At 40.2% G+C, this 21,696-nt stretch overlaps 1 protein-coding gene and 1 long non-coding RNA gene across 2 annotated transcripts; both read left to right on the top strand.

Annotated features, from left to right (window-relative positions):
• The first annotated feature begins 165 nt into the window (after positions 1-165).
• On the top strand, positions 166-12,028 carry tsr1 (TSR1 ribosome maturation factor). Its single transcript, XM_082502176.1, has 15 exons — positions 166-345; positions 2,444-2,543; positions 2,634-2,862; positions 3,251-3,385; positions 3,491-3,942; positions 4,435-4,570; positions 4,963-5,147; positions 8,655-8,857; positions 8,961-9,120; positions 9,217-9,327; positions 9,426-9,558; positions 10,951-11,067; positions 11,240-11,380; positions 11,470-11,544; positions 11,631-12,028. Exons 1-15 carry the CDS (start codon positions 215-217, stop codon positions 11,807-11,809), a joined length of 2,487 nt encoding a protein of 828 aa, XP_082358302.1. The 5' UTR covers positions 166-214; the 3' UTR covers positions 11,810-12,028.
• Positions 12,029-13,936: 1,908 nt separating this feature from the next.
• Positions 13,937-20,837, top strand: LOC309687056. Its single transcript, XR_014270613.1, has 3 exons — positions 13,937-14,144; positions 16,123-16,273; positions 20,520-20,837. It is a non-coding gene; the product is annotated as an uncharacterized lncRNA (long non-coding RNA).
• The last annotated feature ends 859 nt before the right edge of the window (positions 20,838-21,696 follow it).

The following is a 21,696-nucleotide window of genomic DNA, read 5'->3' as shown; positions in this document are numbered from 1 at the left end:
CCACTGCACACAAGAAGGTGCTCAGAGCCTCTGTGCCTCCACCGAGGCACAGAGCAGCTCCTTTTGACCTCATTTACACCTCTTCATCAAGACTATCAAAGCAAGTTCAAATAATGCTTATCCAAGCTTTTATTTTGAAGAAAAGCTTTCCGGAAGACACGTCCCTATCGTGACGTTGCTGCAAGTGCGGAAGTAAATTAGCTGACATACCCACATGGTGGAAATGGCTGCTGATGGGGAAAAACAACAGGGCCACAGACCCGGCATATACAAACAAAAAAATAAAGGACACAAACATGGCAAGCACCGGACGAAAGGAGAAATTGAAAGGGAAAACAAAGGCAAGTCGCGTCCAGCTGCACAGCGTTAAACCTGGGGCTTACATGTGTGTTGTTAGCATGTAGCGGTTGCTTCTGCAAGTACACGTGTTGGGCTTTAAGTGCTCAATCCTTTCAGTACAGTATCTTATATCGTAGCACTTTTCTTTTAAAGGTATTTAGTGAAAGTCTGTATTCGCTTGCGAGCCTCGTTTGGTGTTTAACTGGAGATTGCCAATGAGCTTCAGCTATTTAAACGTGGTCCGGGGGTCTTCCAGATATCCAGTTACTGGAAAATCAGAGGACTTAACACTGTATTACACCGAGAAAGTTTATCATTAAAAACATTTTTGTTCTATTTAAATTCAAGCTCACATTCCGACTTGTACACGTTTTACACCTGATTTGAATGATCGTCAGATAGTAACACTACATGTCAAGCAGTACAGCAATGATAGTTTATGCTATAATTTAATGTTCATTTCATTTCATTCAGCGTAAAGCAGTACACAAACACATTTGGACACCTTGTAGCTTAAACAAATATATTCAGGCAAAAGTCTTATATCTGTAAACAAACCTAAATTTTGTGGATTAGTGAATTTGTCGGCATTTTACATTTATTGGAATGTCTGAGATACAAAGTAACGTGGACACTTTAATAAAAAATTATTTGAGCACACGTGATTAACATACAGCCAGATGACGCAATCGTGCCCTAAAGAGTACACACAATAACCCCCACTGCTCAATAAAAGCCAGGAATGTTGATTTAAATGACTGAAGTGTCTGCACTGCAGTTAAACTGGATTCCAACAGAGGGCGCTCCACTAATGTGTGAGAATAAATGTATTATGTATTATGGCTGATGGATAATCATCCAGCCGGCTTGTGCTGTTATTCAACATCATATATGCTGTCAGACCTTAGCAGTGATGTGTCATTCATCAATATATCAGGTATAAATAAACCCCAGTCTCAAACTGGAAAAATATATTCACATATAAGGCAATGTGGTAGTTAAAAACAACAAAGGAATGTTCGTCTCATTGTTGTTCATTGATGCTTGTATGTATTGCAGTGGTATCAAAGTTGGTTAGTAAAAATAGTTTAACATAAACAGAACAACATAATGAAAAATTATTTCAGTTAATTGATATTTATGATAATTATGAGTATGGATTTGTTCATAATTTGTCTTCAATATGAAATTCATTATTATTCATTCACTGATGCACATGTGTACTAATACTAAATGGTAAATGTCAGTCATTGTACAGTCTGTATTGTAATATGTTTTATCAGTTACATCTGCAGTAATGCATAATTGACAGTAGGCAATTGGCTTTAAAAGCTAAACAAGAATTTAAGTGGACTGTTTAATGTAAGTAATCTTTTTATTGGATTATCAGAGTATAGCACTACAGTCTTGTCTGCAGACTTTAGCCAGCGGGGACAACAGCAATTTTCTGGGGGCTCCTGGTGAAACCAGCATATCAGTTTCAACTACAAGTGGGATACAAATGAAAACCAGAAAACTCTTGGAAGAAAAATGACTGTTTCTTGTCTATAGAGTCTGCTTTATCTCTTGTTATATAAGGTTTGACACATAGCTGTAAAAAATAAAATATTCTAACAAAGTATAGTGCCATTTCTACTGAATTCATTGACTATGAAACAAATCAGTACTGTGCATATAAAATTTAGTCCAGTTGTCTAATGTGTGGTCTTTTGCTTACTTTATTTATATCAGCATGACCCTCTGGGGGCGGGGAAGCTTTGTCTGCTGCAACAGCTGCGCTGTTGTGTTGACTTGAACTTCATTCTGCAGGTGTTTTTGATTGGTTGTCTTGCCAGCATATGTTTTAAAGCAGCAAAGATATTGTAAAAATCAAACGGCCGATGTTCACACACTGTTTTTGTATTTGCCGAGATTTACTGACATCTTAGACTTCAGCTGCTTTAACATTGTGCAGCAGAGTGGAGCATGATCCATATGTGTGTGTTAGAATAGAAGTTCTTTCTAAGCAGCAAGGTTGTGGGTTGTAGTAAGGCCTATATTAAAAGAATACTATACACATTGTATAAATTAATAAATAACTTGTGTTGCAATGTCTCACAGGCAGAGTGTCGGTGACAGTCCTTACCAAAAAACAGAGGAAGGAGCAAAAGAAGATGGACAGAAGGCACAAAGCCAACCAGCTGCGCAAGAATAAGAAAGACATGGTAATTTAAAATATCACATGATGGATCGCTGTTCTTAAATTCTTAATGTAACGAATCTGGAGTTGCTTGAGTTTCTTTCTCTCTTCCCAGGTCCTGACAGAAAAGCGACGTCTTGGCAGCAGGGATGGTCCTCCTCATTTGGTTGTTGTGGTGTCCCTACATGCTCAAGCCGATGCTGGAGCCATCACTAAGCTGCTTCGTGGAGAAGGCGCTGGGGGCATTGTACATCACGACCGGTGCATCAGTGGTGTCAGTGACAGTTTTGGGCTGATTCTGCCTCGTTTTAAACAGAGGTTCACCTTTCTAAGTCAGAGTACAGGTAAGCATTAGAAAAGAGATTTCCTTTGGGGAAAAAAAAGTGAGCCAGAAGCACAAGTAGTGTTGCTTCTGTGATATCTATTGATGTAATTTTAGTTTATCAAATGTAAAAGACATTACAATTTGAGAATTTTGTTCATAGAATAAGTAAACATCCCTGGTAATGCTGACACACTTGTGACATACTGTAGAATACCATAGAAGAATAAGAAGTTAAGTCAGATATGTTACTGTACTTTAGATACGATTTTTTTTTATCTATTTATATTTTGTGTTGTAAAATTGATGTTGTGTTCAGTAAATGACATTCTAAAACAAATATTTTAAAAATGTACTCTGTTTTTTGTGTGTGTGTGTGTCTTTAACACTTCTGTAATCTCTTTTTATAGCTGACATGCACTCCCTACTGGATGTGACAAAGATTGCAGATAGCCTTGTATTTGTGTTGGATTCTACTGAAGGCTGGGACACCTATGGAGACTATTGTCTCTCTTGCGTCTTTGCTCAGGGTCTCCCCAGCTATGGTAATTATAAATCTTTCTTTCTTTTTTCTTTTTTAATTTAATTGACTTCGTTTCTGATGTGCCTCTACTAAGCCCTTGTCTCTCTCCCATATTCAACCTACATAGCACTGGTGTGTCAGGGTGTGTCTGAGCTCCCTGTGAAGAAGAGGGTTGAGTCCAGAAGAGCTTTGTCAAAGATCACAGAGGCCCGTTTTCCTGATGCTCGTCTCTTCCCGCTGGACTCCGAGCAAGATGCCACACTACTTCTCAGACACCTGGGGACTCAGAGACAGAGAAAGTTGGGTTTCCGCTCCAAACGGTCACATCTCATTGCTCAACATGTCACTTTTACACCCAACAACCCTGTTGATAGTACAAGTGGAGCCACTGGCCTGGGCACACTCTGTGTGTCCGGGTATGTCCGTGGCCGCCCTCTGCGGGTTGACAGACTGGTACACATCAGTGGTCATGGTGATTTTCAGCTCAGCCAGATTGATGCCCCAGTAGACCCTCTTCCTCTGAACTTAACAGTGTCCAGACCACTGAAGCCGAGCAAAGGAGGAGATGTTGACATGCAGGTAGTTGTTGCTGCTTTTTTTTAATACTTTAACTTTGCAAATGTACATGCAGACCTGATAGCGTACACTTTATTAAACAATAAATTATATAATTTATTGCTCTACTGCATCACCAAAATTAAAATTTTATTTTATTTTATTATGGATATTTGTTTCTCACTTGTGGACTCAGGCATGCATTTTCCACACTATACAAAGCATAGCTCCAAACTTGAAGCATGGAAACCTGTTTAAGTTAGGTAATCCATTACAACTGTCAGCATCTGTTTTTATCAATGTAATATTACTGTTGCATAACAATTGGAATGTACCCCTGCTAAAACTCTGTGCATTTTCCCCACGCTGTTTTTAACCATTAAAACTAATTCAAAGTGAATATAATGAATGGTGGTCAGTTGGTTTAAATGCGAAGTGAAACTTTAACACCTTTAACTGTTTTGGAGTGTTAGTTGATATGGGTCACATTTACCTGCTCATTTGCATTTCCCACAGGAAAATGAGGCCCCTGTGAGGGTGCTCATGAAAGCGGACCCATCCAACAGGGAGAGTCTGCAGGCAGAGGCTGAGGTGGATCCCATGGACGGAGAGCAGACATGGCCAACAGAATCAGAACTGCTGGAAGCTGAAGGTGAAGAAACAGAATTTATCGATAATGCTCTCAGAAAATGATGATGACTAAGATACAAAATGACAGAGCTTGTGTTAGAACAGTCACACTTGATTTGAAGTTACAACTATATCACTTTATACTTTCAAGTAGTGGGAAACTGTCTGACTGATGTAAATATATGTAACTTAATTGACAGTTTTAATAGACACAACAAACCAGTTAAACAAAGACTTTGCTGTAATGTTATTGATGTACAGTAAAAATTTGGATGGTTACACATAGCTGAAGCAATTCAGTCATTTCTAGTAAATAGAAATGAGTAATGTGCTTTTCTTGATGCAAGAGTATACAGTTTATCGTGCCAGGAAAACACAGGATTCAAAGTTGTTTTTTGATGTTTCTCTCTTTAGAAGCCAGGAAGAAAAAACGTGTAATGAAGGTCCCTAAAGGAACATCAGACTATCAGGCCACGTGGATTGTTGATGAAGGTGAGGAGGAGAATGGCGACATGGATGAAGAAAGTAGTGACAACGATGATGATGATGACATGATGGATGAAGCCATGGATAAAGAGGATGGGGAGATTGACTCTCAGGTACACATTTAAAGTAATTTTGACATAAGTCTTTAATGACACAGTGAAGCAGAAGATAAATAAAATGCAAATATCAGTTTAAATTTTCCTTTTTTAAAACTTTTCACAAAAAAGACGGGTATAAAGTTTATAATGATATGACAGCCTAGCCTTGTAAAATGCGATACACTGAAAAGTGGGCATTAATTGAAATGGACATAAATAGTATATATATTTTTTTTAAATAAAGCTCAGGTCAGGATATAATCTAAGCAGAGATGCTCAGACATCTCTTTGTTTAGCCAGCTCGTCTGTCTAGCTAGGTCTTGAGGTCTACTGGTTTGTTAACGAGGCGTTCCCAAGCCAGCCAAGATGTCTGTCCAGCTTGTCCTCAGTCTACCTTGGTCTCTTCCTGGGTTGGACATTCAACTCACCTAGGAAGCATGCAGGAGATATCCTAGGCTCATGCCCTCACCATGTCAGCTAGCTCTTTTCAATGGAGGGGAGAAGCAGCACGACTGTGAGTGACTCTGCTTTTCACCCTACCTTTAAGGCTGAGACCCCCTTTGGAGGAAACTAATTTCCCGTGCCTGTATCCCTGTTCTTACTGTTTCAGTAACTACAGCTTTGCCTTCCTGCTTAGCTCTCTTCGTAACAGCAGTCTGTTTCAGTGCAGATACTGCACTAATCCTCTTTCAACCTCTTGCTCAATTCTTCCCTGACTTGTGAGCAAGATTTAAAGATACTTGCTCTCAATGGGGCAGGTTCCTAACTTGGGGTGGACACGCCATGATTGAAGAAGTGCTCTGTTTCAAGCCATGAGGCCTGAGTAGGCTCAGACTAAAAAAAAAACAACACACGAGTCTGCCTACCTGTGGGCGCACCACCAAAAATTAAAGCTGGATAATTTACCACTGTGGTAAGAATAATAAAGCGTGCTTACATGCTAAAATTGAATAATTCAGAGAAGCCCTTAGTCCGTAGTATCATATTTAATAAAACGTTTAACAGCATTTTACTGCAAAACAAGGTACAGTAAGTTACCAATTACTTAGATAACAACGCTTTCCATGGAAAATACCAGAGACTCACTACAGGATTCAGATGACTTGATTACGACAGGTTTTTCATTCTAGTATGGATGATGTAGAGGGTTTGTGTGTCAGTGATTGTACAAATGTTGTTATATTTGGAATTTTTCTTTCATTTCTCATTTAGTAGTTTGACCAGAAGTTCAGCCAGAACATACCTTTTATGGTTATTTTGTTGCGCGGGGTCGTGTTGTCATAGCAACAGTGTACCGGTAGCTAAGGTCAGGCGGTGCAGTCCTGTGGAGGATGATGAGGATGGTAATTTGTGAAGAAGCAATAAAGTGTTGGCGGTTCCGGGGCTGAAGCGGTGCATACGTGACCCACAGGCAGTGCACCTCACTGCTGAGAGGCACTGTTTATTTTCTCAGTGTCTGACTCTGGCGTGTAGTGCCAGGCTGCTCACCACAACAATAGTGTTTGGAGCAGGAATCCCAAGAGAAGCCTCCTGTCTTCCTGTCTTGTGAACAGAACTTCCTGTCTGGACGAAGGGAGGGGTTGGCCATTTATTTATTTCCCACTCCGCTTGAAAAGAAGTCAGGGAAACTTTCCTTATGCAACAGGTTCATTACGATCTGTGATTGTTATTAGCATGCATTTGATGTCAAGGTTAGCGCACAGGCATACGTATCTAGACGAAGGTAACAATAGTGGAAAGGGTACTTCAAATGATAATGATTATTATTACTATTGCAGCAAGGATGTTGGAACGGTTGTGTATCAGCCGCATGCTGAGAGCTTTCCGCTCTTGCGTCTGGCTTCTCCTGTAATTTGCCAGCCAAGGGAGCACAGCAAAGCATGTCTTCTTTGATGATTCATTTCCTTATCCAAATATGTTGCCCTTGGATGCTCAATTTCTAGATATTGTTTTAAGAGTGGATGTCTTGCACTGGAGAGTGTCTTTACGTAACACACTGAATTCAAATGTATGCAAAGCAGGGATTCCCATAGTTTGAATTCGGGCAATTGCTTATCCCATTCACACATACAAGGCCCCTCAGTGCTGTTTGTTTATTGTGGCGGAGTTGTTGGTTATGTTACATAAATATTTTCTATAATTAGGATCGTTTTGATGTCATTTGTTTTCCTGCCATTTGTGTCTGGTTATTGTTAATACTGGCAGCAACTAACAAAGTAAGTGTTTGGTAACAGTAGGACAACAATATTGTACATTACATTACAGCAAGAGAACATTATCCAGGAGTAAGGCTGGGCGATTTTGTTTTTTGGCTATATCATGATATATGATATATACCACGATATGTTTAACTAGCCTCCAAAAACAAATGTTATATTCAACCATATATATCATTCATACAGTCACTGTCTGTGGTCAACACAGACCTTTTTTTTTGTCGTATGGGATCACTTTGGCAAACGAAGACGCCAGTGTCATCTGCGTCATGGCTGGTTTATTTAGAGTTTTCTGTGGTGTGTGGGGAGATGTTGACATGCGGACTTTAAAACATTCTTCATTTTGCAATGGATGACTTCTCAGGTGGTGGAATAAATTTGTGGTGCTGCGACCTTTTGTGGCAATGGTTTTATGCCATGTTTTGCAAATTATGGCATTTTGTTTGACATGCTCCTTTTGAAAACCAAACCACTGCCAGTAAATGTTTCTCTTTGGAACTAGCTTGTCCGACTCGTCTTCAGTTACAGTCTCATTCATTTCCTCGTCTGAAACTCCGGCTGTCACCATATTTTTTTCTTATAAGGTAGAATATAAACGCGCATGCTCAGCGCAGTGTGCCGTGCAGAAAACCTTCTGCTTTGGAGGGAGGATTAGTCATGCAGTCGCTCCAAAAAAACCTCTGAAAAGCTTAATATTGCCAGGGCAGTTCATACTCAATGGTTCCGATAGACCCATTTTAACCATCGTACGTGGAAAAACTTTTGATACATGAAGTATATTCAATATATCGCCCATGCCTACCCAGGACACTTGTTTAACTCAGTATATTAGGATTAGAAGCTCAGGGTTTTAAAAAGAGGGAGCCAGACTCACAGCTGGTAAAAGGTTATTTAAACATATTTTCAGTGGTCTTGTAATTTGAAAATATAGTTTGTTTGTTATCTGAGTTATATCTACTATATAATGCTGAAATTTGGCCTTGGCACAGAAAATTCCATATAAAATTTTGTTTGGGTGGCAAAAATGTCAGAGACAGATGTCTTAAAGTCAAGGCCAACCAAACTAAAACTACTGTGAGGCTAGCCGTATTCCCCTTGTGGCCCATGACCTTCCTTCCTTCCTTGAATTAACCAATAGTGTTATCTCTGTCACTGCATTTGCTGTTAGTAAATGCCAAAGCATCAAAGCTTCTTCACTGATCACTAAAAATGAGTACAATGATTGTTGTGTTTATGGTCAGAGAGCAGCTTGCATTCTTTGTTCAAACCTCTTGTACTAAATTTGTCCTGTGTCCTCTCTGCCCAGGACCCAGGTTCATGCTGTGATTCAGAAGAGGAGGAGGAGGAAGAGGTGTGCTCCACAGAGCGAGCGGGTGCAGATCAGCGCTATGATGAACATATGGATGAAGCTGCCGAAGAAGAAGGCCTAAAACGCTACCGTGACGCTCGAGCCAATGAAATGTTCCCCGATGAGGTGGACACGCCCCTCGACACTCCAGCTAGAATCAGGTCAGTAGCGTTTCTTTTATGCTTTTTGTTTCTTTTACATTTCCTTTTGGGATGGAATATTTATTGTTTCCTGTTTGTTTGGGTTGCCGTCCTGTTCTCGCAGGTTCCAGCGTTACAGGGGGTTAAAAAGTTTCCGCTCGTCACCTTGGGACCCCATGGAAAACTTGCCCCTCGACTATTCGCGTATATTCCAGTTCCAGAGCTTTGAACGCACTCGCCGCCGCATATTGGCTGAGGCTGCAGCTGAGGAGGATGGAGCCATGGTAAAGTAGACAACAGTAGTTGTCTTCAGCTGTAAATGCTCTCATGTTTAACCATGATTTTTGGCTTCACTCACTCTGCTGTCCTCCACGCTTCAGGATGGCTGGTATGTGACCCTGCACATCATTGATGTGCCTTTTTCTGTGATGGAGAGTGTCCAGTCAGGCAAACCTCTGGTTCTCGTGTCTCTCTTGCCCCATGAACAGAAGGTATTCACATCTGAAAATGTTTCCTTTTCGTAAGAAAAGCTGCACCAGCTACACAGAATAATTTTTGCTGACCTCATGTTTTTTTCTTCTGTGCATAGATGTCAGTCATGCATGTTTTGGTGCAGAGACACCCCAGTAACACAGAACCGATCAAATCTAAAGAGGAGCTTGTGTTCCATTGTGGATTTCGGAGATTCCGAGCCTCTCCCATCTTCTCTCAACACACATCAGGTAGAAAACCTGCTGAATTCATCCAGTACATTCATCAGAACAAACGGCAGTAGTGATCCTACATAAACAAACTTAAATCAAACGCATTGCCAGAGATGTATCAATTCAGGGCTAAGGGCTTGTAACGTCCAACTTCCTGCATTCTTGACTGACCGGTAACTGACTGATCAGTCTAACTAACATATCATTTATTGTTTGGCTATAGCTATCAAGAAGAGATAAAGCTTGCCAAACTAAGTCACAAACCGCCATAATGTTTGTAACAACAAACCAAATCAAACAGTTAAATCGCCCTCACCGAGCTGAACATGGGCATTTTAAATAAGCTAACAAAGTAACGTGGTTAAAGCGAAAACTATCCAGAGTTTAGAGCTAGCCGCAAGCTAGCAGCCTCGGTATGAGCAAAAGATCCAACCAGTTATGACGAAAATTATGGAGATGAGAGAAAAGGATATCCTGTTATCTGGTGAGTTTATAAACACTTGAAAATTATACAAGAACCTGACATTTGCTTTGTTATATAAATATGTTGTACCTGCTTCTGTTTGCCAAGGTAAAATATGTCAGATAAAGGTGGATGTACAGCAGGTCGTTTTGCCTCTTTGCAAAAGCAGAGCACTTTATTTTCACTTGTTTCACTGAGAGAAGTTCCTGTAACTTACTGCAGTTGAGGGCAAAAATCGGTTAAAAAATACAACAACAAAAAAAATCAGATATCATAACCAGCCAACATGCAGACTAAATGCAGTGTTTTAACATCTGGTTCATATTACAAGTAAATCTTGTAATATTGAAACACACCTGGTGCTAATCTAGTATCTATTATTCCACGAATTTAGTTATGATGGGTCACCTGGAACTCGGTGGGTTCATTGTACCACTTGATTTTTTTTTATTTTTTATGATGTTGAGACGGTGTCCTTAAACAGAACCACCTCTATGCATTTGCATTACGGGAGTGCTATTACTGTAATATTTGTTGTTATAATGCTATGCTGTGTTCTTTTGAAAAAAAATGTATAAAAAGGTATCATCCAGTAAAAAACATAAACGTAACCTTTTTATTATTAAAATAACCTTTTCATTATTATTATCATTATTATTATTATTATTATTATTATTATTGACATTTTAATTAAGATGTGTCGATCTTAAGCTGAAAAAGTCAGAAACTGAAAAATGTCTTTCCACCATGTAAGGTCGACTTTCGGTTCTTTACAAAACAAGAACTGTTAATCAATTTACTTTATTAGTATAATGATCTTAAAAGCTACTTCTGGAAACAAGATATCTGTTGGATATATTATTATTATTATTATTATTATTATTATTATTATTATTATTATTATTAATAATAAAATCTTTTTTTTCCCCCTCCACCTTTTTTTCTAGCTGACAAGCATAAGATGGAGCGCTTCCTCAGACCAGATGCCCCCATTGTAGTGTCACTGTATGCCCCCATCACCTTCCCCCCTTCAGGAGTCCTGCTTTTTAAGCAAAGGAATGATGGTGAGATGGAAAGTCCTGTTTACGTCAACACGAGTAAATTGAATTAGTGGCCTGGCTGCCCTCAAGTTAAACTTTAGACCATTCATCCTGTTGGTGGTTTTGATTAATTATCCACTTAAGCAAATTCTGTACTGGCCTTTGAGCACGTGTTCTTCTTACTGTGTCTTTCTAGGCATCCAGGACCTTGTGGCTACAGGCAGTCTGCTCAGTTGTGACCCTCAGCGTGTTGTGCTGAAGAGGATTGTTCTGAGTGGACACCCATTCAAAATTAACAGGCGCTCTGCTGTTGTTCGTTACATGTTCTTTAACAGGGGTGAGAGGACGTTCTCATACTGTTATTACTGTCACTGCAGACATAATTCCTAATTTTTTCATTAAAATTTTCTTGACTTTCTTTTACAGATGATATCATGTGGTTCAAGCCAGTGGAGCTGCGAACAAAATGGGGTCGGAGAGGTCACATCAAGGAGGCCTTAGGTGAGAAAATTTAAGAATAAAACCCTGTGTCTGTGTCTCTGTGCCTTATTTGCTGTGGATTCTCACTGCCATTTCTTATTTTTCAGGAACACACGGTCACATGAAATGCGTGTTTGACAATCAGCTACGCTCTCAAGACACTGTGCTGATGAATTTGTACAAGAGAGTGTATCCTCGGTGGACGTATGACCCCTATGTGCCCGCGCCTTTAACTTGGGTGAAGAGAGAAGGCACTGTGGAAATGGAAGACTTGGATATGGAATAGTGGAGGGACAGAATGACAAGCCATGTAATAACAGAAACATCCAAGTGGTTTCAGGACACTTTAAAAGAGTGGAATGCGTATTAAATAAATCTATTTTGATCCAAAGTTAAGCTTTCTTGTTCCATTTTGCATCCAAGCCTCAAACATGCTGCAGAGTTTGTTTTGACCACTAGATGGCAGGAATGGATAAGTATTAATAAAGCTTCCTACGTGTTTGTAGAGCATCTCACTTTTTCTTTTTTCCTAAATGGGTAAAAAAGATTTGAGTCACTGCCTCTAAACAAATAGTTGAGTTGCACTGAGTGCTTTATGATTAAACAAATCTGAGAGCTGGTACCACGACGACTGGGTGAGTTCAGTAATTTAACATTAGGCATGTATCGAGCTCATTACATGGGCAACTCTTTGAAGTCATGCATGTGTGGCTTAATGCCTACGCACATTAAAATGTAGAAAGCTAGGACGAAATTATGTATTGATAATGACCGAGATACGTGAGGAACTTTAATCATGGAAAGAGAACTCCCAAGTCGCACTTTTAAGGAAACGTTCTTTTCTGTAATCGCTTAATGAAATGCTGTTTAAGATTTGGAAAAATCACAGCTTTGAGCATTATTTATGTTATCTTTTATCATACACATGCCTCAGTATAGTTTACTTAAAAAATATAGGCTGAAGAACTAATAAATGACTTGAATTTTAGCACAGAGTGAAACAACAATGGTGCAAAATAGAAGACGAATTGCCACCATTACATGAGTGAGAAGCCAAAAGGTTGATTGATCTCCACAAAATTCACTCTTGCTACACTTTCCTGTACATGATAATTCCCTGATGTAATTTACGAATCGAGTGCATGACATTGTATGAGCACTCAAAAATAAAAGCACTGATAAGACTGTGCCTCCTACCAGCAATGTTTAGCCCCCCCCCCCCACACACACACACACACTCTGGCAGTTTGGCTCTTCATGGTGGTCTTGCCCTGACCTGTAGCCTTCTTTTCAGTTCTAGTCAACACACATACACACAGATCATAACCCCTGTTAATTTGAAACTAAAGCTGAAATGCTCTACACTTTTGCGTCCTCCCCTGCGCCGTACTTTCTTTCTTCGGAGAACGCTGATTTATGAATTGCAATATTTATCGTAAAAACTGAGCCCCTGCATGCCTGGAGCAACATGATTCATCCGTGGACTCTGTTGGGATTGCACCATAAAGGCATGCCAGTGTGTCTGGGAAACCTGAAGGTGAAGTCTTTTGGATGAAGTGGAGAACATGATCCAAGAAAAGAAGATGGAGGGAGGCAAAAAAGTTCACCCTGAGCATTTTTGTTTGAGAACAGTGGAAAAAAAATTACATAAATTGAGAAAAAGACAATGCAAGAAAGACAAATGTCCCTACTATTTTTGGAGCCAGGGAAGGTGGGAGCACTGGACAGTTTTGAGGTAACACTTCATATATTTAGTACCTCACTATGGATTCCTACAGGGGCACGGCAACAGTGATGTGTTGAACACATCTTGTTCAGGCTGAGAGGCAGAGAGTATGCTCTGCCGCTAAAGGGGAGGGGGACTTCAATACCCCGATGATGGAGAACGCTCTTACACTAACACATACAAAAATGGAACTGTATTTAGATGCGTGCACTACATTTTTCCCTGACACTATCAATTTGAAACAGATAAACATTTAGCTGTTTGGGGACCAACTGCGACGTGGTAAGACTGAATCCAGCCCATAAGTGAAGTGTGTGTTTGGCAAAGGCCACCCTCTGAAGACTTGAATGCTGGTGACTTAGTGCTGTTTGGATCAGGAATGTCTTGTGGTTCCCAGTTCACTGCCACCACACTCAGTTGGCTCTCACAGAAGATATAATGGGTGAGAGATTTTTCCGTTGGATGTGGATAAAGAAACGGAAGGAGAGAAAAGGGGCAGCGAGGGAGTGAGAGATAAGGGAAGAACTAGTTGATGTTCTGCCTGAATAAAGCCAGAAGTGGTGGGAGGAAGCAGTCAAAGGAATGTTAAAAAAAAAAAGGGGGGATGCATAGAATTTGGAAATTAAAATAAAACATTAGTGGGTGAGAGAGCCAGTGAGAGAGAGAGTGAAATGGAGGAGTGTGAGAGTCTGAGGCGGTGTGGGCGAGGGAGTAAGGAGAGCGAGAGTGGCTGGCGTTTATGGATTGCAGATGTGGCGCTATGGGGTTTTGGCAGGGGCCATGCGCGCCTGAATCCTGCACCGGCTGGGTGGCACCGGGGTGAGAGCGAGGTCACCGCACCGCAGCACACAGCCCATAAAACACTGACTAGTGGGGGGAACGAGAGAAAGAGAAGGTAGGCCTCAAACGCACACTAAGCCGGGACTGCGTTGCGGAGTGGGTGAGCAGATTACATTTGGGGTGCAATCACACACAAGCAGACCCAAGCAAGAGTCAGGCTTGGGTCAAGTCATATGTTAATAAAGCTCGGAGCTGATGAGCTTATCTCAGATACAAAAGATGAGCTTTCTGTAAATAAACTCTATCTGCCCCACCCATCAACTATGACAAGTCACACCATCTCTTCTGTTGACAGAAAACTTTCCACTTCTGCACTTAATGCTAAATTTAGTTTATACAGTACAAAGGAGCAGCAAGCTAGCCAAGTGTAGACCAAAAGTGTTCAACTCGTGGTTTTTCTCATAGGCTCATCCTGTAAAGTTTGCCATTTCTCATGCCATCCTCAGGCCAACCTCACTGGATCTGGTCCAAGCAAAAATGCTTATTAAAAAAATGAGAAACTGTACTTGTTTTATTTTATTTCTTTGCCAAACTCATTGGAGTTACAGTTCTGAGAATGAACAATATGACTGCAATAATTTGCCTCAAGTAGGCCTATTTAAGTTTTAATGGAGCAGAGAGTGTTGCTGACACACTCTGCGCACAGATATATTTGATTAGTAACCTTAGGTTTATCATACGTGTACAGTAATTGGCAAGCATCTTTAGATGACCTGTGTATACATATGGCACTATGTACACTCTGAGCAGCACACAGTACATATGGTTTACTGCAAATTAAACTTTACTTACAGCAAAATTTTAAAAGTGGGATATGAGGCAGTCATTAGCTGCCTTTGCGTGTTTACAGGGGAAAAATGTTCTGTAATCAAGTAGATATTGGCAAAAATTATTTTGGCACAAATTTCTAAGGCACTCTTTAGAAACAATGCTGCCTACGTGCTATGGAGCTTATTTGCTTGAGTAATAGTGAGATTTAGTATAAAGTTATTGTTATTATGTGTATTATTGCTCGCACATCTGAATATTTAAATTTGACTAATTATTTTATTTTTGCTTAAATATTTTCCATCCATCGATTTTCCTAACCCCTTGTCCAAATGCAGCTTGCAGAGAAGCTGAAGCATATCACAGGTGTTCTAATTTTTATAAAGTATTAAGCACAAAAAATAAATAAATTGAAGCTCACTTACCGTACATATGAAATATAAATGAGTTTTCACGCATGCTTTTGTTGATCAAAAACACAATGCAGATGCCTAAAAACGATTAAAAAAACATTCCAGTAAAATGTTAATATGTTTTCAAAAAACAAAAAAAGATTATCTGGCTTTTAAGTAATATTAATATTGTGCCAACTCAGAGCTGAGTATGTTTTTGATGCATTGTAAAACCAAATGACAGCACCAGTATTAAATTAAAAAACACACTTTATCAAATGTTTTGGAAAAATTATGCTTTTTGTAACATTTTCATAAACGTTTGATGAACATCTCACATGCTCCCCTGTTTTTGTAGGTGCTGCCTGACAATACTTGCATATTAGGTCAGCTCTGTTTTTCTCTTTCTTTTGTGTTATCCTTCCTTCCCTCTGTTGTTCCCCTTTTTCTCCCTCTTAGCCTGGTCCTGACTCCCTGGTTCCTGGGGCTTGGCCAAGGCTCGTGTCCTCGGAGGAGCCAGAGAGGAGATGGAGAGGGGGCAGCAAGGGGGTGCTGAGACTGACTCCAAAACCACAGCTGCAGCAGCAGCCCCTCCTCTCCTCTCCTCTCCTCTCCTCTCCTCTCCTCTCCTCTCCTCTCCTCTCCTCTCCTCTCCTCTCCTCTCCTTTCCTTTCCTTTCCTTTCCTTTCCTTTCCGTTCCGTTCCGTTCCTTTCCTTTCCCACCCTCTCGCCTGGCACACTCCCCAGCTCTTCCATTAATCAGAAGGGAAAGGGTATTTTAGTGCATGTGTGTTTGTGTGTGAAAGACAAAGATGCTGACTGTGTGAGTGTCTAACTGAGTGTTTATGTGTATCTATGTGTGTGTGTTGATAGAGAGCTGGATGGGTCCGGAGTGATGGTATGGAGACCAGGATCTCACAACAAAGCCGGAGAGTTCACCCAGAGAACAAAAGGAGGAGGAAGGGGGTTGACAGACATAAAGCCTGGTGAGCAGATTGGGACTGCCAGCGACGAAAAGGAAGAGGTAGACAGATGATCTGCAGAAGTTTTAAGGATAACAGGATGAGTCCAAAGCATCTAAATATGGTCCAAACCTAGTTTGCAACAATCTGAAATCCCTCTGATCCAGATTGTTTGGGGCATTTTTTAACAAAAGCGCTGCAGCAACACCTGCACACCAATTTATAATAGGCTCACAAGGCCAACAATCCATGACCTCGGATGTTAACAAATGTCATCAATATTCCCTTTAAGGTGCACACTGCCTCTCTACTTGCCTTCCTTCACCCTCTGATTATCCAGGTGGGAGTGAAATCTTTAAAAAAAGAAAAGAATAAATTCCAACCTGCTCTGCTTTCACCCCCCAACGGGCCTCCAAGAGTGCTTTTCTGCTGATATCACTGCACAGAGACCTGGCAAGCCAATCTCTCCCCAGCTCTATCATTCCCTTCTCCCTGCTTCCTGCCCTGATGATGTCACACACCATATGGTTTTCGGCAGTATCAAGCCGGAAAAGAGATTTAGTCAGTGGAGGGGAGAAGGAGAAAAAAGGAGGAGGGCTGGAGCTGTGCACAGGTTGGACACAGAAAACAAAAGGTTTGCTCTTCCCCCTGTGTGCACTGTGAGTAGAAGGTAGAGAGAGAAAGCGAGAGAGGAGGGGTGGCGGAGTGGGAGGGAAGGGGAATGTTTGCATTGTGTGAGGCTAATGAGGAGAGACCAGGGAGCAGAGACCATGCATCGGACAGCCATGTGCTGCACAGGCGCCCGTTGGATTGGCCTACACACATGTGCGCACACACAGATACACAGATTTTAACATAGTTACTGATACCCACACTGCAGTTCAGGAGGAGGCCAGATATGTGTTGCACTACTTACTCAGTTTCAGTATCAGTCGAAAAAATATGTTCCCATTTCAATCTCCCTTTAACACCAGATCACATAACTGTCTGGCAGTCATACGCGGGCAGAAAAGTACAACCTAAAAGCAGTTAATCTGCTTTAAAGAGCATTTTAGCATCTTTCAGCTCATGATGTGGATTTTTCTTTTTTGCCACAACTTTACTGTCCTGAAGGCAAATGTTCATTAAAAAAAAAGAGAAAAAAACCAACTGCATGCCTGCTCAGCCTCAAACTGTAGAAAAAGTTGGCAACTATCTGGTGATAATAGAGCATTTAACTGCTAAAGTGCTAGATACATATGCATCTCTGAGGAGGCGGTGGAAACCCAACCGCAGCTAAACGGAGAGTGAGCACTGGATGGATGCCATATCAGTGTCAGTATTATGTTTGTTTCACATGATTTTTCTCGATTCTTCAAGTGTAAGAAAATGGAAATTTGAATTATAATTACAGAAACAACAGGATAAACTCCCTCAGCTGAGGGAGAGTCACAGAGCTCAGGTTAAAGCTCAGAAGTAGACCTTAAATGAACATTTTGAAATTGTGCTTTTACCTCTATGGTAGCCCAAAGAATGTCTCCTTGCACCTTTAAAACACAATTTCACTGCAATATCTAATATGTACAATCAAAAAAGATTTCAACATGTAAGCTGCCTTGCTTCCATTATTAACGTTTAAATGAAGTCTGTTTACCATACAGAATTAATACTATTTATTTAATGCTCTTATCTCAATGATTGCAAGAATAGGTGAAAAATCCAGTTTCCTAAAATGCTAAATAAATTTTGTTTATTATTATTATTATTATTTTAAGTGGCTCCAATATTTTTGTATATTTTAATTTAATTTATATTAATTGACTGGATACATTAACAAACTGTGAAGGTCAAATAGTCGAAAATGTTTAGAGAATAAAATATGCTATGGTGTGAGTGTTCTCAACCCAGAAACTATCTTGCATTTATTCATCCCCCCACACCACTCTTGCCTTTCAAGTATTTCTTATCTGGCACTAATCATGGCAAGATAATTGTGGATCACCATCAGATGGGCAACCCAGAATAGAGGCCAAACGCACACAACAACTCTGCTTATTCAGATGACATGCCTTGCACGCCTATGTACTAAAGCTGTCGTGCAACTGCTCATTACAATGAATTAAGAGAGGTCTGTGTGTAAATGTTGAGCCTACCATTCAATTTTTGGTGGTGAAGGGAATCTGAAGCTGGAGGGGTGTGCGTCTGGTATGGTGAGGCGGCCACAGCCAGCATCTGGAGATATGTGTGGCCATGTCCACTGGAAGGAAGGAAGGAAAGAAAGTAAGGACGGACGGAGAGATGATTGATGAGAATGAAAGACAGAAAAGAGAGCGCGCAAAAGACCTGATGTTAGTAGTTGAGAAAAGTGTGGAAGATTACACTCAGATAGTCTGTTTCAAAGTGTTAAAATTACTTTAAGACTGTCCTGTCTATTGTCCAGACCTGCTTTGTCTGTGCTGGCAGACAGAAATGGAGCAATAATAAGGTAATTGCAATATTCGTCACTCAAAGTCTTAATTGAAACAAGGTGGACTGGGCCTTAGAGACACGATGACCCTGCAACATATCTGATCGAAGATGTCTGAAGAAGTTGGCTGCAGTCATTCAGACTATTCAACGCCTCACTGTGTTTCCATATCCACCAATCTTCGGTGAGATATGTCACATGTACAACTTGCAATGCTCACACTTGGAGAAACTGTGGGAAAGGTGTGTGATTTAGAGAGTGACAGCAAACTGTTAAGGGATTTAGCTGTTCAGCCTGCCTTATCTCCAGCTCTGGTTCCTGACCAAGTGTTGGTCTTTGGGAAAGTAGTCAGGCACAGGCTTTGGGATGTGCTCCCTGGGCTGTGTCTGGGCCTTTGCGCTTGCAACTTTAATTGAATCATTGCTTACAACCAGCAATTTGGAGGCCTTTTCAGTTCATTAAAAGTTCAGCCATTCAGGTTTGCTGTGCTCCAGATTACGGCATGTTAAATTGTGTTTTGACAGGCTGAAGTTTAATGTCCAGCACAAGCCTCAGGAGGCTGATTGATTAAAGAGATAACGCCTGTCTGGGAAGACAATAGTTGTACCTAGAGACACACAAAACAACTGAAATTAAGAAACTTTTATGTAGTTTTATATTTGGGAAAAATGGTTTATTTATGGCATATTTGCTTTTATTGGACAGTCAGCAACAAAGAGGCATAAAACATAGAGGGAAAGACAGAGGATGACAAGCAACACAAGTCCCTAGCTACAAATGAAATCGTGACCGCGCTGTCATGTGATGACTCTTTCCTCAGAGACTGAGCACATGCCACTGTTGTTCATATCAAAACCACTGTATTTGCCTTTAATCTCATCTGTCCAAGCTGTTCTGGGGTGCTCACTATTAAACAGCGTATCAATATGTTTGCAAGCAACAAACAAGATCATGCTCTCTTCCTTAAGTGTTGTTATAGCGCTCTCAGAAACATGTGATATTAAAAAAATGATATTAATTGGTTATGATGCATCCGTAAACTGGTCAGACCCTGGGCTTTGAAGACAGACTTCCAGTTTGGCTTGAATAAAGTCTGTCAAAAGTTGATTGAATGCATATTGTTGGAACTATTCAAGTTCTTGTATCATTTATTGGTTATGAAACTACTACATTTACATATTTACTGCATATTTATAGTTACTCTTCCCACCCTCCACCCTCCCCTGTCCTTAAAAGACTAGTTTTGAGTATTGCACGTAGTGAATGATAGGCTGCTTAATACTGCTAAGATTAAAAGGTTGTGTCTCTTTTTATATCAATTTTGCAAAACCGGAGACTTTTCCTTAACAGGCAGCATCACAGTTTGCTGATTGTTAAACGGCTGTTATTCACTCTTAGATTTTACCTATTCTAGCCTTGTGATTAGAGCATTTTAAAAAATAGTTTACATTTGAAGGCATCAATTAGATTGTTGTTCTTTATTCATTGTTCTTTACAGATGTGTCATAACTCCTTAATAAAAAAAAATCATATAGCAACTGAAATTTTCTAGGCAAATGTAAAGCCTGCATATGTCTAATCTGTCATCTTAAATGCTTTCTGCCAACAAATAATTGGAATTAATAAAAATCAGAGACAGTTATCGTGTAAATATTGAGACTATTAGGATTTAAATGGGTAAAAATGCTGCCAGCCCTTTACTCCTTTTTAAATCTACATATAGCCTACCTGACAAAATGACGTCACAACAACGTTTCCTTTGGTGGAAACTATTTTGGACTATGAATTGAAACACTGTCATATCCTTGATAGAAGATATTTATCTCCACCTACAGAAAACTCTGTCTCTCTCTGTCTGTGAGGTTATCATCAGTTCATCAAGGGAACATGGAAGTCAGAGACAATACCTTCCCCAACTTCACCAGGCACTAAGTTTTGAAGCAGAGCATTTCAGTGAAAGACCAGCACCTTGAGGTTGGATAATTTAAAGAGGAAGAGGCCCTGTGTGCTTTATGACATTGTCAGATGCTGCTGCTGTGATCAAAACAAACATGAATCGGCCTCAGTTTGGTAAGTGTTTCACCGAATCACATCGGCTGTCTCTCTCAATATGATGGCAAAATAATTTGTTTCATCAATTTCAGTCTGCGGTCTTAAAAAAACAAGAAGCTTTTGGATGGTTATAGAAAGGCTTGAGGCCTGAATAACATAATCCGTCCAAATGCAGTTAAAGGTGATGATTCCTGCTTGTTATAGTTTGCAAGCAGAATCAAAATGTACTTTTTCAAAGGTACTGAAACTAATTAGGAGCCATAAAAACACAGCATTTTTGTGCACATGTTTTGTTTGATTTGTAATAACAGCTCAGAGTGCAACTGATACAAAGGGAGTCTAAGGCTTTTTATTAGTCTACTGCTAATGTTCACTAATGCTCAGCTCAACTACTCTGCGTGAAAAGATACTAAGGTACAGCGTTTACTTAAACGTTTACTGCTACTTTACGCTTCTCCTGAGAGACATACTGTACTTGTAGTCAGCTACATTTGGCAACTGCAGTCGCTTCTTAAATTAAGCATTAGTACACCACACATATAAATACTCTGTTATGCAGCATATAAAGCACTTAAAATCGACTCAAATGCGAGTCATTACATCATTAAAGACCTTTTAACGTGTTAATGACTCAACAAGATAATCATACAATGTAATATAGTTGTTAGAAGTAAAAGTACCTAAAGCTTTTTGTTGTAATTTTTAACTGGAAGCTGCTGGGGGGTGTTTGTACTTCTGAATGATTCTTACATAACAACGCATTTTATCGTGAAAATGAACAATGACTATGGCACTCTCCCTGTGCTTACCCTTAATATGCAGCCGTCTCTCGTTGACATTCTGGCGAACGACGTGGCTGATCTTATCTTATCAATATAACTGGTTTATAAGTTACTGTACGCTTGTCATATGGCGTTCACAAATTAGAGGCCAGCGCTTACCGACTTTTTCATCCCCCCAACATCACTGCAACCCGCGTCCCACTCT

The sequence above is a fragment of the Aulonocara stuartgranti genome (genome assembly GCF_965226115.1).
Source record: "Aulonocara stuartgranti genome assembly, chromosome: 14".
Lineage (NCBI taxonomy): Eukaryota > Metazoa > Chordata > Actinopteri > Cichliformes > Cichlidae > Aulonocara > Aulonocara stuartgranti.
This window is presented reverse-complemented; position numbering and strand designations above follow the sequence as displayed.